Consider the following 12,302-nt stretch of genomic DNA (forward strand, 5'->3'; position numbering starts at 1 on the left):
TATACATAAGAGTTTATTGTATGTATTTTTAAAAATAAATCTTAATATCATAATTTTAGTATACTGTTGTTTATTATGTGGCATAAGATATGAGTAGAAGAATTTTATTAAAATTTCAATATTTATAATGGATGACTATCAGAAATGGAGAAGAAGAGAAGTAAAGGAAACGAGAAAAGTTGAATATGCGTTTTTTCCAAATAGAACAGTCGGTCAAACTTATTTTGTAACAGTATTGATGGGTTGTACAATTATGGGATTCGCATACGCTATTTTGAAAATGTCTGATAAAGTGAGGGAAAAAAGAATAAATAAATTAAGATCGGAGAGGAAATTAATGAAAACATATATACCATTCGAAAATGTAAGAATAAATTATTAGTTAATATTTCATAGAAGGCGATGCTGGTCAGAATGACTGATAGAGGCATACTGCAGTACCAAAGAGAAATTTTAAATTTGCCGAAACAGCCTACTTCACTGATTTCAGACCCTGATATTAATTACCCAGAACCAAAGGGACAAATGACATTCTAATATTTTAACACATAATATTTAATTTATCACAATTACTTATCATTAGTAATCATCTCAATAAGAACGATCATGTTATTATGAAGACTCCAAAAAGGATTTTGTTAATCCCCTACGTGGCTTGTTATGCATTTTCCTCTGACGTTCATTCTCCTTGATCAGATTCTAAACATTATTTCAGAAACGTAAATTTGGGGAGTAAATATTTAAGAATTAACTAAAAGAGTAAAATTACCTCTTGGAGTTTGTATTGCGATTGTATGGCATCAGATAGAAAAGTAACTTCCATTTTCTGACGTTTAGTGTGTCTCTGCTTAATCATCTTGTTTTTGAGTAGGTTTGAGAAACGGGTTTGGAGTCTAGTGTCAACTTCAGCGTGGACTGGTTTTAAATCAAAATTGGAGTCCTCAAACAGAAATGAAAGCTCAGACTGAAACTCAACGTCAAGCGGTACTGTTCCGATAAATAATGTCACAGTACCATCATCCCAAAGTACTATGTTACCATTGCTTGAAACCGGTGGATTATTTTCTGAATCTTTGTCATCAGAAGAGTCATTACTCTTATTTTTCATATCATACAGTAGTACTGAAAGATTATTTGGGTTAGGAGGATGATCTAAGATGTGAGGGTTTGATTTGAGAAAACTTCGAATTTCATTCACGTCGGAAACCATCAAAGTAGGCGGAAACTTACATATAACTAAGTTTTCAGGACGATCAGGCCTTGGAAGTAAGGGAAGCGTAGCGGTTATGAATTCGTTTTCATAAAGTGGAGACTGGTCCTGTCCTGAAGGATCAACTTCAAGCCTTGTTGGAGACTGAGTCGCAACGTCTGTCCTGGCAAAGTCGTCACCATTGTCATCACTATCTTCGAATAATCCAACCATATTATCTTCATTAGGTACTGTATCAGTAACCGTCTGTGTAACATTAAAATTTGGATAATTATCAACATTATCGATATTAAAATTATCATCTGTACTATTTAAATGGTCAACAGTGTTATTTAAATGGTCAACAGTGTCATTAAAATCTTCATTTGTGTTATTAAAATACTCATTTGTGTTATTAAAATCGTCAGGAGTGAAATTTAAATCATTTTCAACATTAAAAATAGTATCAAGATTATCAGTTTTATTTGAATCGTCAATGGCAGTGGGCGGTTCATTAGAATTACCAGGTTCAGGATCATTTGTGTTTAAATTATCAGTATTATCAACATCCATTGTGTCAAACTCATTCTTTTCAGTGTTTTCATCCATTTTAAACCAAAATGGAACACTTTAAAAGTTAATTAAATTAAAATGATCTAAAAATTAATTGAAATAAAAAATAAAATTAAAGATAAATTGGTGTAAATCATCTAATTGGGTTCAACATCAAGGTTAGAATAAATATACATATATAAACAGTAACAATAATGTATTGTTTGTGTTTAAATTTATTTTGTTATTGATGTTGTGACTGGGATTCTTGGATGTAGATGGAAGGCTACCGCGCCAGTAGGTCAACGACGAAGAGTCAGGTTCAGAATCCACCAAAACAGTCTCCAGCTTCACAAAAACCTGGTAATTTAAAATCCGCTAGTGTCTCTTCTAAAGGTTTAAATCCTGATTCCACTCCAAGTAGCGCCTCTGGTACCAGACTAGTATATACTCGGGATCATAACACACCAGAGTCACTTTCTGGAAAATTAAAACCAGGAGATGAATTTAGAGCAAAGAGAGCTAGACCTACAAAACCTGATGATGAAAAGACTGTAAAGAACCCTGAGGCCATTAGTCCTGTCAGGACTGATAATGAGGACCTGATCAACGGTCTTGCTCTACAGCGTCAATGGGACGAGAAGCCTGATATTGACAATCTTTCAAACTCACTACTCAACTTATACCAAAAACTTGAATCTAAAGACCGTTCTAGCTTGAATGATTTGAGGGCTAAGATATTCCTATCCTCCCTAAGGGTCCGTTCAAAGAGTGTTTGTTACCTTAACTTCACTGCGAGTCGTCTGAAATCAGTGATAAAATTCTCCAAGCACTTGAATTTAAAGTACAATACCCTCAATCACAATGTAAGTTAAATTTTAGTTTTAATTATTGTTTTAGGTTCCCAGGATTGAGAAGCATTACTTAACCCTGTGTAAGTACTACCAGAGGAGAAAGAGCCTGAACGAAGTTTACGAAAAGTTGAGTAATGTAGTTTTCAAGCTCCCTAGTGTAAAACAGGCCCAGGTAACTGCCGAAGAGCTGATTGAGAACAAAGCTAAAACGTTGGAAAAAATCGCCAAAATTAAAGAGCAGATTCAGGCTCAAAAGGATCAAATTAACGAGATCACTCAGTCGCTTTCAAATATTCTAGATGAAGAACCCTAAACACACTAATTTTATTATTTTTCATATGTATTGAATATTTCATGTACCATGTACAGTTACTTAGATTTCAAAATTTCATTTAGGTGTGCTGATCCAGAGTTTTTGAGCAATTCTTTATAATATTCGTCTATTTGTTTTATATTTTGGGTATTTGAGTGTATTGGCGGTATCGAGATAAACACAAACCCATTTTCCTTAAGCATCTTTTCCTTAAAGTCGCAGGGTCCAATTTTCCTAGTTTCACTAGGGTCATTCAAGTTCCTAATAAAGTGAGTTGGTCCGTCAACCTCCAATATTATCTTCTCACCATTTAAACAAATGTAAATGTCAACGCTAAATAATAAATTGAGTTGTAAACTAAGTACCTTGATAAGTCACTTGTTAGTATTTCCAGCTGGTGTGGAATATTTTGACGTATAAGGAAGTCTGAGACTAACTTTTGGGATTTGGATATTATCTTCCCGTTTTTACTATACTTACTATTGATTAAGTAACCCTTACAAGTTTCTATCAACTCATCTCTCAATGGCAATTCTGACTCTTTCAGCTCATCACAAAGACTGGGCGATTTCAATATCGTATAAATCTAAAGATAAAATTATAATCACAGAATAAATTATATATTCTAAAACAGATAACTGATTGATTTGTCGAACAAAGCTGACTGGTGTATCTAATGAATTACCTGATTAATGTGTGAAAGTTTGTACAGTGAATTGTTTTCCAGTGTTTGGTTTAACAATTGGTTAATTTCACTCAAATTGGTGACGGGTAAATTCAATATTGAAAAGCTCCAGTAGATTCTAATCAGTGTGCTTGTGTCAAGTTTGTAGGCTTCAATTATCCTCTTTACAGTCTCATAAAGAGTATGGTCCTTGAATCCACAAATACAAAAACACCAATTCACTGTAGCGATACTTTCCTGTAGCCGCTTGTTAAGAACAAGGCCATCGGTGGTAATGTCAGTGTTGGAAGATATAAACAGGTTTAAGTATAGGTTGTAAAGAGATACTAAATCCTGGTATAGTTCTTTGTGGTATATACGGTTGGAGCCGAGAAACTTGAAATAACTGGTCCAGATCCTGGGAAGGTTTAAGTTTGGGTAGATCTTATTATCGTAAATGAAACTGATAAGTGTGTGGAAGAAATCGTCAGTTAGGTGTGAAGATGGTTCCAAGGCACGGAAAAAACGGCTCATAGCTCTAGCAGTTCTTACATTGTCGAGGTTACACAGTAGTTGCTGAGATAGAATATTGACAATGGTAGGGTCAGATAGGCTAGAGGCCTGTAAAATCTCAACATACTTCAGTGTGGTGAAAATATCAAATCTATATGGATTATCCAAAAGTAGTTTATATATTTGATTGGGTTGTGATGTTATATTGAAGGGTATACTAGCATTTAAATGCGATGCTTCTGTAGAATTTGTTTTAGAATTAGGGGTAGAACCAACAGAATTTGAAAAATTAAGTCTAGAACTGCATTGGTAATTGATATTGGTAATATTACAATTGGAAGACTTATTGAATAACCTTGAAAGCTTTATACAGTTTGTTAAATGAAGAGAACGGTTATTACCATTCAAAAAATAAAAAATCGACATTTTACAAGCATATTCATTTTAAAATTTGCTTAATAAACTGAGAAAACCATTAAAGTGTTAGGACTGATGATTCTATTTACAAGGTTGTCGTTAAAATTTTAGTGAAACTGCATTTAAAAATTAATGGTATTAAAACAGTCTTCAAGGTGTAGAAATTTCTTTTTAATGTGTTGGGAAATAATTAGAATAAAGGGTGAGTAGACGTGACTGTGTTGGTAAGAATCAAGTGGAATGAAACTGCGGGAGGCCAAGGGAACAGAATGAATTTGCGATGGAAATGTAGTGGTTAGTAGATGATATGAAAGTTAAAAAATAGGGTATTGGATAATTATGGAATATCTTAACATAGGTTTAACTCAGGGTAGTTGGTGTCCCCATTATTAAAAATAACATTCACTTAATTTTACTTAAGCCGATTCGAGTATTTTTAACAACTTTATCAAATTTCAAATTTTGCCCTAGATTTTTAGATCTTTTAGTTCTGGTTAAAATAGTTTAAATATAAATTTTTCTTTGTAATTTTACAACACTCGCTAAAATTGATAGAAAAAATGACGTAACTTTTTATTCACTTTTATTTACATTTTTAATTCTCGGTGTTTTTAATAAGATATTTCCAATTTTAACAAATAACACCCTATAAAAACATTTTTTAGGCTAACACCAACACTTTTATGGGCTCAAACAAAAGATGATCTCTACTTGACAGTAGAGTTAACAAAACCGTCAGATTTGAAAGTTGACTTGACAGATGAAGCTTTCAAGTTCTATGCCAAGAAGGACGGCAACGTTTATGAGTTCGACTTCAAATTTTTCAAGCCAGTCAAGTCAAGTGACTACAAGACAAAGGACCAAAGGTTTCTCGAATTCAAGGTACCAAAGTCAGAGCCTGAGTCATGGACAACCCTCAACTCCTGTGGAAAGAAACACTACATCAAATGCAACTGGGACAAATGGTAATTTTTCTATAAATATTTTTATTCTTATTGGTTCACCACCTGTTTACGATTAGTATGTACTATATAATGGTTTAGGGTTGACTCTGATGCCGAAGGTGATGACTTGAACGATGGATTCGACATGCCAAACTTCGGAGGTATTATTAACACATTAATCTTACTTAAATGACTAAAATTTGGTGTAGATTTTGGAGACTTTGACATGAATGGCATGGGTGATATGGAAGATGAAATGGACGACCTGGAGGATACAGATAACGAGGAAACTACTAATGCCAAATCACCTCACTGCAAGAATCCAAACTGCCAGTGCGACCCATGTGAGTGTACTCCAGAGAAGCAATGCTCAGAGGGAGCATCTGATTGCCCCTCAAAAGAAGATTGCTGTGGAAAATCAGAGTGCCATCCAAAAGGAGCAGAGGACTCTTGCTGCGCAACAAAAAACTGCTCTGAAAAATGCCCATGCTAATTTTTTGCAGGCATTTGCTTCACTAAATTCTATTGTCTATACATATACATTGATATATATAGTACTAGATTATTGTGTAAAATGAGTGGTTAGCAATATGGTTGAGAAAGTTAGTGGTTGTGTAAATAAATATATGGATTTAAAAATAAATATAAAAATGGAAGCCTTTTAATTAAGGGAATTGATAAATAATTAAGAAAATCGGGTAATTGAATAAGCAATCGTCAGTAAATATAAAATTGATCTGTGTAAAGATTCGCCCCCCATGTGAAAAATTACATTAATAATATTTGACAATATATTATAAAGTGTAATAATTTTATTAACAAACCTCTAGTGTTTTGAAATATGAAGTTAAATTTAGCAAATCCCTTCACGGGGATGCAGAAGACAATGGAAATCGATGACGAGAAGAGATTACTCCCGTTCTTCGAAAGGCGTATGGGAACCGAAGTCCCAGGTGATAGTATCGGCGATGAATTCAAAGGTTACGTGTTCAAAATCTCGGGAGGTAATGACAAACAAGGTTTTCCAATGATGCAAGGTGTCCTTACTCCAACAAGGGTCCGCCTTCTGTTTAAAAAAGGAATGAAATGCTACAGACCCAGAAGGAAAGGTGAAATGAAGAGAAAATCAGTTCGTGGGTGCGTAGTTAGCTCACAACTCTCAATCCTAAACCTTGTACTTGTAAAGAAGGGACCTCAGGAAGTTCCAGGACTTACTGATCAGGAAGCCCCCAGGAGACTCGGTCCAAAACGTGCCAGCAAAATCCGTAAATTGTTTAACTTGAGTCCAAAAGACGATGTTAGGAAGTTTGTTGTTAGACGTAAGATAGAAGGCAGAAACAAGACAAAGGCTCCAAAGATCCAAAGACTAGTAACTGCACAGAGGCTTCAAAGGAAAAGAAGACTCCTGAAACAAGCCAAGGAGAAGGCAAAGAGGAATAAGGAAGTATTGAGAGAATACAGAAAGCTGATGCATGAATATCGCTCTAAAAATAAGTGAAAATGACTCGTTTTAGTTCAATTTACCTTATTTAATTTTATCCTCTTCTTCGTATACTACACCTAGTTTAATTTTCATTACAAAATCTATTTAGATAATCTAGTTTAAATTTTGGATCATTGGTCTTTATTTCATTTTATTGGCCAGAACCTGTAGGGTTAAAATTTCACTAAATATATAATTTTAATAGTAATTACAACATATTATACACAATTTATATAATAATTTTTTGTTTTAAATTTGTAAACTAAGATTGAGAATTAATAAATTATCGCAAAATGTCAAATTTGTCAGTATTGCTCATTCCTTCGAGAATGTTAGTGTTAGATTTAAATTTTTTATAATAATCACTCATTTCATATGTAGGAACCTTCAAAATCTCAAGCAGAGACGACATAACGCTCATTTGGGTTATTCACTGTTAAAAAGGAAAAGCGATGCCCTTACCTCAAAATTTCATAGACTCCTAAGGGCAACAGTTCAAGTATTTATTACACTTTACTTTAATAATATAGATTTGATATCAATAAAACTAATTTTTCTTTTTTAGGGTAAAGAGAGACTAGTTGAAGGCTTGAAGGATGCTACATATTCACTTGCAAATGCAGTTTGGTCAGCTGAAGACTTTAAAAGTTTAGTAATAGAGTCGGTGGGACGCCCATCAGTTACCCTCAAGCTCAGAGGAGAGAATATTGCAGGAGTTTTGCTCCCAGTATTCTCACTTCAAACAGATCCTACAGTAGATTGTACCTACTATACTATACCACTATATACATAATACATTTATTAATATATGTTTTAGTATTTGCAAATCTGAGTTTGAGTTCTGGAGGAAGTGCAATTCAGTCAGTTAAAACCACACACTTGGCTGCCTTGGATATTTTAGTAGAATTGGCGTCACTTCAAGTTAAAATTTAATTAGTTTTTAATTAACACAGTTTAAAAATATACATAAGATGATAAAATGTGTAGATATCGTTTATTATACTGAATGAGGAGATCAGAATGACAAACAGGAGAATCAACGCACTGGATAATGTACGTGTAAACTATCATTTAATGTTTTATTCAGGTATTAATACCAAGCATTGACCGTAACTTGGAGTACATTAGAAGAGAATTGGACGAGATGGAGAGAGAAGAATTTTATAGGTATTTATAGAATGTATTTACTAGATCTAACTATATTTACATTTTTATATTTTATATAAAAACATATTCTGGAAATAACACAAGACTGAATACTATTTTTAGATTGAAAATGATAAAGAAGCATAAAGAACGAGAAGAAAGTGAGAAGGAATCTGAGCCTCGCCAGTACCAGTCATTCTTCGACCCAGTAGATGATGATATTGTAGTCTAGTAGATTTCAAAAGTTTTATCAATATTTTAACTAATCTTATGATCGTATTCTTGTGGTTATGTGCATATTAAATTATGACCGTTTTTTCATGGTAATAGTGCCTGTGTTGATCTTTGTATGGTAAATTAACTGATTTTGATTTTTATAATGTTTTTATTTTAAAGTACTGATTATTTTTTCACCTCAATTTTGATTGTTTTGTATAATTTTTTTATATATTTGTATAATATTTCTCTAACATCTCAAGATTCTCTTACAATATTTTTAAAGTAGCCTACACTTGAGTAAATCGCAAAAATCGGTGATTCCTATGAACAATTCCTCTGAGTGCCTGTTTAAAGTTAAATGGACTAACTTTCGAGGCCAGAAAGTACCGTATCTTCTACAGAATAACGATGGCGAGTGCCCACTAATCTGTTTTGCGAATGTGTTGTTGCTGAGGAGGAAGTTGGAACTGTCTAAAGATCTTGGTGCGATTACATTCAAGAGTCTTTGTGTTTTCATCTCATCATTGCTTCCTCACGCCAGCCCAGAATGGGTAAATACATACATATGTACTACATATTCTAATAGATATTTTTGCCCTATAATGGTTAATATTCAATTTAGGTAACATCAGTATTAGAGACCCTAAAGAGCGGTCTTTTATTTAACTGCAAGTTTGATTCTACCAGAGCATATATAGATCCAGACCCAGAACAGTTATTTCTATCCTTTAACATTCCAATTAAACATGGATGGATTCCGGACCCTATTATTTACGGGCCACTCACTAACTTAAATTACGACCAGCTCCTGGAAATGCTCGCCATTTTTCAAAGCGAGAAGGAAGTTTCCAGTTTTGAAGAGCTTGGACCTGACGATTCTGAACATGAAGACAAAGTGGAGAATAATCATGAAAACCAACATGACGATGGTTCGAAGTTGGATGAAAGTAAATTAGAGGAACATTTAAAAAACTTGAAACTCTCAAATGCAGACGAGGGAGATAAATCAGTATCCTTAAATAAAAAAGTGAATAATGTAAAACCTGAACAAGTAGATGGAGATAAATCAGAACCAGTAGAAGAAAAGATAAATACTAAAGAAGAGAAAAAAGAAGATAAGGGAGAGAATAAATCTGAAATAGATGAATATGTAGCAAACTTAGCCATGGAGTTTCTGGAAACATACGCCACTCAAATCACAGAGTATGGAATGAGAGTGTTAAGAGAAGAAATTCCAGAAGGTTCACTGGTAGCATTGTATCGCAACAACCATTTTCTGGTAGCAACGTGTAATAGAGGACAGTTATTCACACTGATAACAGACTCAGCCTTCTACGGGCATCGATGCGTCTGGGAATCCCTGGAGAGCTGCGAGTATTTCGACGAAAACTTCAACCATTACACGCAAACTTCAAGAGAAGAGAAACCGAAAAAAGTTAGATTTATTGATAAAGTAAAAAGAGTGTTCAGACGGAAAAATAGGAGATAAATTAAAATATTTCCGACACAATAACACCTTAAAATTGATCTTATAATTTCGTATATGTACCTTGTATAATTATTTTAAATAATAAAACAAATAATTTAAAATATATTTTAACTAATTTGGCTGTAAGATTTCAAGTAAAAGTAGTTGTAAGGAGAACTGCGAAAGTAGTGTATGGTGTAATGGGAAAGAATAGAATAAATATATTTTAGATAGATAATTATGGGTAACTAATGTCGCAGTTCAGGGATACATTTACGCGAGGGAGTAAGAAGGACTCCGTCCTTTCCTACGACGATTTTGCGTCCAGAATATTCACCAGCGGTTTCATTCTCTGCTTTTTAATACCAATTACAATATATCTATTTAAAAAGTGGTTTTTCGGGAAACGACCGAAACTTCCGGCGAAGTTGCGCCTGTCTGATGTACATATAGAGAGCAAGAAGCAAGCTTGCGTCAAATGTGAGTGCTCGTTTTGCAGAACGAGAAGAGCCGAAGAATCTAAAAAATCCCTCAAATTCAGAGACCATTTTACATTCTCTAGATTATTTCAATTCGTACTTCTAGCAACATTTTGGTGGATAGTTGTTTATTTGATTTCTGGTAAGAATATTCTGATACATTTGGATATTCCACTAATAACCATAATTTTAGTAATATTATTCAATTCAAATTTGTAAAACGTTTGTAGGAATTAATCCAGATGATAATATTAAAAGGTTTGACCCTTTTGAACTGCTCGGTTTATCAACCGAAGCTACCAAGAAGGACATACAGAAGGCATACCGCCATCTGTCACTCAAATATCACCCTGATCGAAACCCCAATGACCCAGAAATGTCTGCACATTTCGTTCTAATCACTAAGGCATATAGGACGCTAACCAACGAGGTAACATTCAAACATTGTTAATTGATAACTAATTTAAATAATATTTAAATGATATGTATGTTATATTCTGATAGGTATCGAGAATGAACTATGCAAAGTATGGGAATCCGGACGGACCCGGTATGATGAAGATAGGAATAGGACTTCCAAGGTAATTTGCACTTGATATTCAATAAATTAATAAAATTTTTAGGTTTCTGGTGGACGAGAATAACCAGATTGTCATATTATCCTTATTCTTCCTGCTCTTGCTAATAGTTGCTCCGTCACTCTTTCTGTGGTATTATCGCACCCAAAAAAATCTCACAGGTATTACAAACTATATGTTTGAATGAGATATATAAATGTTTTAATTTGGGTTTTAATGAATTTTAGCTTCCGGGATCCGGTTGGAGACTTTGCAGCTGATATATTATTCATTGAACGAAAACACAAGACATAAGAGTCTGCCAGAAGTTTACTCATGTTCGTCAGAGTTGTCTAATATTCCGTACCATTCGAGCGAGGAGACGGAGCTCCGTAAATATTTTCACATTTTGAGTGATTATAAGAGGAAGAACATTTCCTCGGAGACCTTCAGGAACTTCTTGCTTCTACTTTGTCACCTTAACAGGATAGAAGATCTATCATCACAATTAAAAAAATCTCTAAACGAAGTCTTAAAATATAGCATGTTAATCACACACTGCATGCTCGACGTGGCGCTCTCAAAGAGCTGGCTGCTCACATTCAGGTCAGTGATAGACTTTAGGAGAGGAATCCTCCAAGGCCTGTTGACAAGATCGGAGTCTTTTTACCAAATTCCCCACTTCACGGAGTACGAGATTAACCACGTGGGAAGAGGCAAAGCCAGCTCCAAGAGCATTGAACAGTATGTGAAAACGGATTTTAAATATAAGAAAGGCTTGAACAACTTAACGGAGGAGCAGAAACAAGACGTTGAGGAGTTTTGCAAATACTTCCCAAATGTTTCGCTAGAAGTTAAAGTGTACGTCGAGGACGAGGATGAAATTTATGAGGGAGATTTAGTGACGGTGGAAGTTAGACTAAGAAGAAATAACTTGAAGGATAAAGAGTTAATTGGGCCAGTACACGCACCATTATTTCCATACGTAAAGTATGAGCAGTATTACGTCCTGTTAACTTTCCCGCTTGCTCTTAACAGGGATAAGGATACCTCAAATCACGTCCATTCAAATGAATCTAGAGTAAATGGAGTGGTTTCGCAAGATCTTTTCGACTTAGTCGAGGAAGTAAAAGGTAAGGATTGGGAGAATAACCTGCTGTTGAACTTTTCAATGACGACAAGCCGTGAGGCTGAGGTTGTGGAAAAAATGCAGATTTTAGCAGAGAAGGTGGGCCAAAACACTATTTGTGTAACTGCAGTTAACGACTCTTACTTTGGAGCTGAATTCTCAGTGCTTAAGAAGTTCTACGTTAACCCACTCAACTTGCAGAAAAAATACGAATCCTTTAAGATCCACCCTGAGGATATGAAACTCGACGAAGATGTTAACCCAATTACCAAGATGATTGGAGAGTTACTGACAGCTGAATCTTCAGATGAAGAGGAAGTTGAGTATATAGAATAATTGGCATTTTAATGTTATTTTCAAACAAAAATTTATTAT

At 34.4% G+C, this 12,302-nt stretch overlaps 9 protein-coding genes across 9 annotated transcripts; 7 read left to right on the top strand and 2 right to left on the bottom strand.

Annotated features, from left to right (window-relative positions):
* Nucleotides 1-127: 127 nt before the first annotated feature.
* Nucleotides 128-552, top strand: TpMuguga_02g00482 (putative integral membrane protein; the record flags this gene model as incomplete). Its single annotated transcript, XM_759955.2, has 2 exons — nucleotides 128-364; nucleotides 397-552. 2 exons carry the CDS (start codon nucleotides 128-130, stop codon nucleotides 535-537), a joined length of 378 nt encoding a protein of 125 aa, XP_765048.1. The 3' UTR covers nucleotides 538-552.
* A 2-nt stretch (nucleotides 553-554) lies between these two features.
* TpMuguga_02g00483 (Leo1-like family protein) lies at nucleotides 555-1,956 on the bottom strand. The gene is made up of 2 exons (XM_759956.2): nucleotides 770-1,956; nucleotides 555-699 (listed from the first exon to the last, which is right to left on the bottom strand). Exons 1-2 carry the CDS (start codon nucleotides 1,796-1,798, stop codon nucleotides 613-615), a joined length of 1,116 nt encoding a protein of 371 aa, XP_765049.1. The 5' UTR covers nucleotides 1,799-1,956; the 3' UTR covers nucleotides 555-612.
* A 63-nt stretch (nucleotides 1,957-2,019) lies between these two features.
* On the top strand, nucleotides 2,020-2,932 carry TpMuguga_02g00484 (uncharacterized protein; the record flags this gene model as incomplete). The annotated part of the gene is made up of 2 exons (XM_759957.2): nucleotides 2,020-2,607; nucleotides 2,642-2,932. 2 exons carry the CDS (start codon nucleotides 2,020-2,022, stop codon nucleotides 2,906-2,908), a joined length of 855 nt encoding a protein of 284 aa, XP_765050.1. The 3' UTR covers nucleotides 2,909-2,932.
* A 25-nt stretch (nucleotides 2,933-2,957) lies between these two features.
* On the bottom strand, nucleotides 2,958-4,833 carry TpMuguga_02g00485 (RAP domain protein). Its single transcript, XM_759958.2, has 3 exons — nucleotides 3,594-4,833; nucleotides 3,274-3,494; nucleotides 2,958-3,241 (listed from the first exon to the last, which is right to left on the bottom strand). Exons 1-3 carry the CDS (start codon nucleotides 4,509-4,511, stop codon nucleotides 2,965-2,967), a joined length of 1,416 nt encoding a protein of 471 aa, XP_765051.1. The 5' UTR covers nucleotides 4,512-4,833; the 3' UTR covers nucleotides 2,958-2,964.
* A 26-nt stretch (nucleotides 4,834-4,859) lies between these two features.
* Nucleotides 4,860-5,980, top strand: TpMuguga_02g00486 (CS domain protein). The gene is made up of 4 exons (XM_759959.2): nucleotides 4,860-5,067; nucleotides 5,168-5,467; nucleotides 5,546-5,607; nucleotides 5,656-5,980. The coding sequence occupies exons 1-4, from the start codon at nucleotides 5,063-5,065 to the stop codon at nucleotides 5,937-5,939; spliced, it is 651 nt and encodes a 216-aa protein (XP_765052.1). The 5' UTR covers nucleotides 4,860-5,062; the 3' UTR covers nucleotides 5,940-5,980.
* Nucleotides 5,981-6,177: 197 nt separating this feature from the next.
* Nucleotides 6,178-6,998, top strand: Rps6 (40S ribosomal protein S6). The gene has a single exon (XM_759960.2). It carries the CDS (start codon nucleotides 6,288-6,290, stop codon nucleotides 6,942-6,944), a length of 657 nt encoding a protein of 218 aa, XP_765053.1. The 5' UTR covers nucleotides 6,178-6,287; the 3' UTR covers nucleotides 6,945-6,998.
* Nucleotides 6,999-7,125: 127 nt separating this feature from the next.
* ATP6V1D (V-type proton ATPase subunit D) lies at nucleotides 7,126-8,356 on the top strand. The gene is made up of 7 exons (XM_759961.2): nucleotides 7,126-7,266; nucleotides 7,311-7,428; nucleotides 7,495-7,690; nucleotides 7,747-7,850; nucleotides 7,917-7,982; nucleotides 8,017-8,096; nucleotides 8,199-8,356. Exons 1-7 carry the CDS (start codon nucleotides 7,223-7,225, stop codon nucleotides 8,305-8,307), a joined length of 717 nt encoding a protein of 238 aa, XP_765054.1. The 5' UTR covers nucleotides 7,126-7,222; the 3' UTR covers nucleotides 8,308-8,356.
* A 27-nt stretch (nucleotides 8,357-8,383) lies between these two features.
* TpMuguga_02g00489 (uncharacterized protein) lies at nucleotides 8,384-9,844 on the top strand. Its single transcript, XM_759962.2, has 2 exons — nucleotides 8,384-8,845; nucleotides 8,917-9,844. Exons 1-2 carry the CDS (start codon nucleotides 8,618-8,620, stop codon nucleotides 9,781-9,783), a joined length of 1,095 nt encoding a protein of 364 aa, XP_765055.1. The 5' UTR covers nucleotides 8,384-8,617; the 3' UTR covers nucleotides 9,784-9,844.
* Nucleotides 9,845-9,987: 143 nt separating this feature from the next.
* Sec63 (uncharacterized protein) lies at nucleotides 9,988-12,297 on the top strand. The gene is made up of 5 exons (XM_759963.2): nucleotides 9,988-10,383; nucleotides 10,472-10,671; nucleotides 10,746-10,822; nucleotides 10,865-10,980; nucleotides 11,047-12,297. The coding sequence occupies exons 1-5, from the start codon at nucleotides 10,014-10,016 to the stop codon at nucleotides 12,261-12,263; spliced, it is 1,980 nt and encodes a 659-aa protein (XP_765056.1). The 5' UTR covers nucleotides 9,988-10,013; the 3' UTR covers nucleotides 12,264-12,297.
* Nucleotides 12,298-12,302: the final 5 nt, after the last annotated feature.

Source organism: Theileria parva, chromosome 2 (assembly GCF_000165365.1).
Source record: "Theileria parva strain Muguga chromosome 2, complete sequence, whole genome shotgun sequence".
Taxonomy (NCBI): domain Eukaryota; phylum Apicomplexa; class Aconoidasida; order Piroplasmida; family Theileriidae; genus Theileria; species Theileria parva.

What these genes read in the sequence shown, in the direction of transcription:
- Rps6 (XM_759960.2), top strand. Translation starts at nt 6,288, where the DNA reads ATGAAGTTAAATTTAGCAAATCCCTTCACGGGGATGCAGAAGACAATG.
- TpMuguga_02g00483 (XM_759956.2), bottom strand. Translation starts at nt 1,798, where the DNA reads ATGGATGAAAACACTGAAAAGAATGAGTTTGACACAATGGATGTTGAT. An exon ending in CGCAATACAAACTCCAAGAG is followed by an intron (nt 700 to 769) that starts GTAATTTTACTC and finishes AATAATGTTTAG; the next exon opens with AATCTGATCAAGGAGAATGA.
- TpMuguga_02g00489 (XM_759962.2), top strand. Translation starts at nt 8,618, where the DNA reads ATGAACAATTCCTCTGAGTGCCTGTTTAAAGTTAAATGGACTAACTTT. An exon ending in CTCACGCCAGCCCAGAATGG is followed by an intron (nt 8,846 to 8,916) that starts GTAAATACATAC and finishes TATTCAATTTAG; the next exon opens with GTAACATCAGTATTAGAGAC.
- TpMuguga_02g00486 (XM_759959.2), top strand. An exon ending in AAATGCAACTGGGACAAATG is followed by an intron (nt 5,468 to 5,545) that starts GTAATTTTTCTA and finishes ATAATGGTTTAG; the next exon opens with GGTTGACTCTGATGCCGAAG. An exon ending in CGACATGCCAAACTTCGGAG is followed by an intron (nt 5,608 to 5,655) that starts GTATTATTAACA and finishes AATTTGGTGTAG; the next exon opens with ATTTTGGAGACTTTGACATG.
- ATP6V1D (XM_759961.2), top strand. Translation starts at nt 7,223, where the DNA reads ATGTCAAATTTGTCAGTATTGCTCATTCCTTCGAGAATGTTAGT. An exon ending in ATTCCTTCGAGAATGTTAGT is followed by an intron (nt 7,267 to 7,310) that starts GTTAGATTTAAA and finishes TTTCATATGTAG; the next exon opens with GAACCTTCAAAATCTCAAGC. An exon ending in GAATCAACGCACTGGATAAT is followed by an intron (nt 7,983 to 8,016) that starts GTACGTGTAAAC and finishes TGTTTTATTCAG; the next exon opens with GTATTAATACCAAGCATTGA.
- TpMuguga_02g00485 (XM_759958.2), bottom strand. Translation starts at nt 4,511, where the DNA reads ATGTCGATTTTTTATTTTTTGAATGGTAATAACCGTTCTCTTCATTTA. An exon ending in AACTTTCACACATTAATCAG is followed by an intron (nt 3,495 to 3,593) that starts GTAATTCATTAG and finishes TTTTATCTTTAG; the next exon opens with ATTTATACGATATTGAAATC. An exon ending in CTAACAAGTGACTTATCAAG is followed by an intron (nt 3,242 to 3,273) that starts GTACTTAGTTTA and finishes TTTATTATTTAG; the next exon opens with CGTTGACATTTACATTTGTT.
- Sec63 (XM_759963.2), top strand. Translation starts at nt 10,014, where the DNA reads ATGTCGCAGTTCAGGGATACATTTACGCGAGGGAGTAAGAAGGACTCC. An exon ending in AGTTGTTTATTTGATTTCTG is followed by an intron (nt 10,384 to 10,471) that starts GTAAGAATATTC and finishes AAACGTTTGTAG; the next exon opens with GAATTAATCCAGATGATAAT. An exon ending in ATAGGAATAGGACTTCCAAG is followed by an intron (nt 10,823 to 10,864) that starts GTAATTTGCACT and finishes TAAAATTTTTAG; the next exon opens with GTTTCTGGTGGACGAGAATA.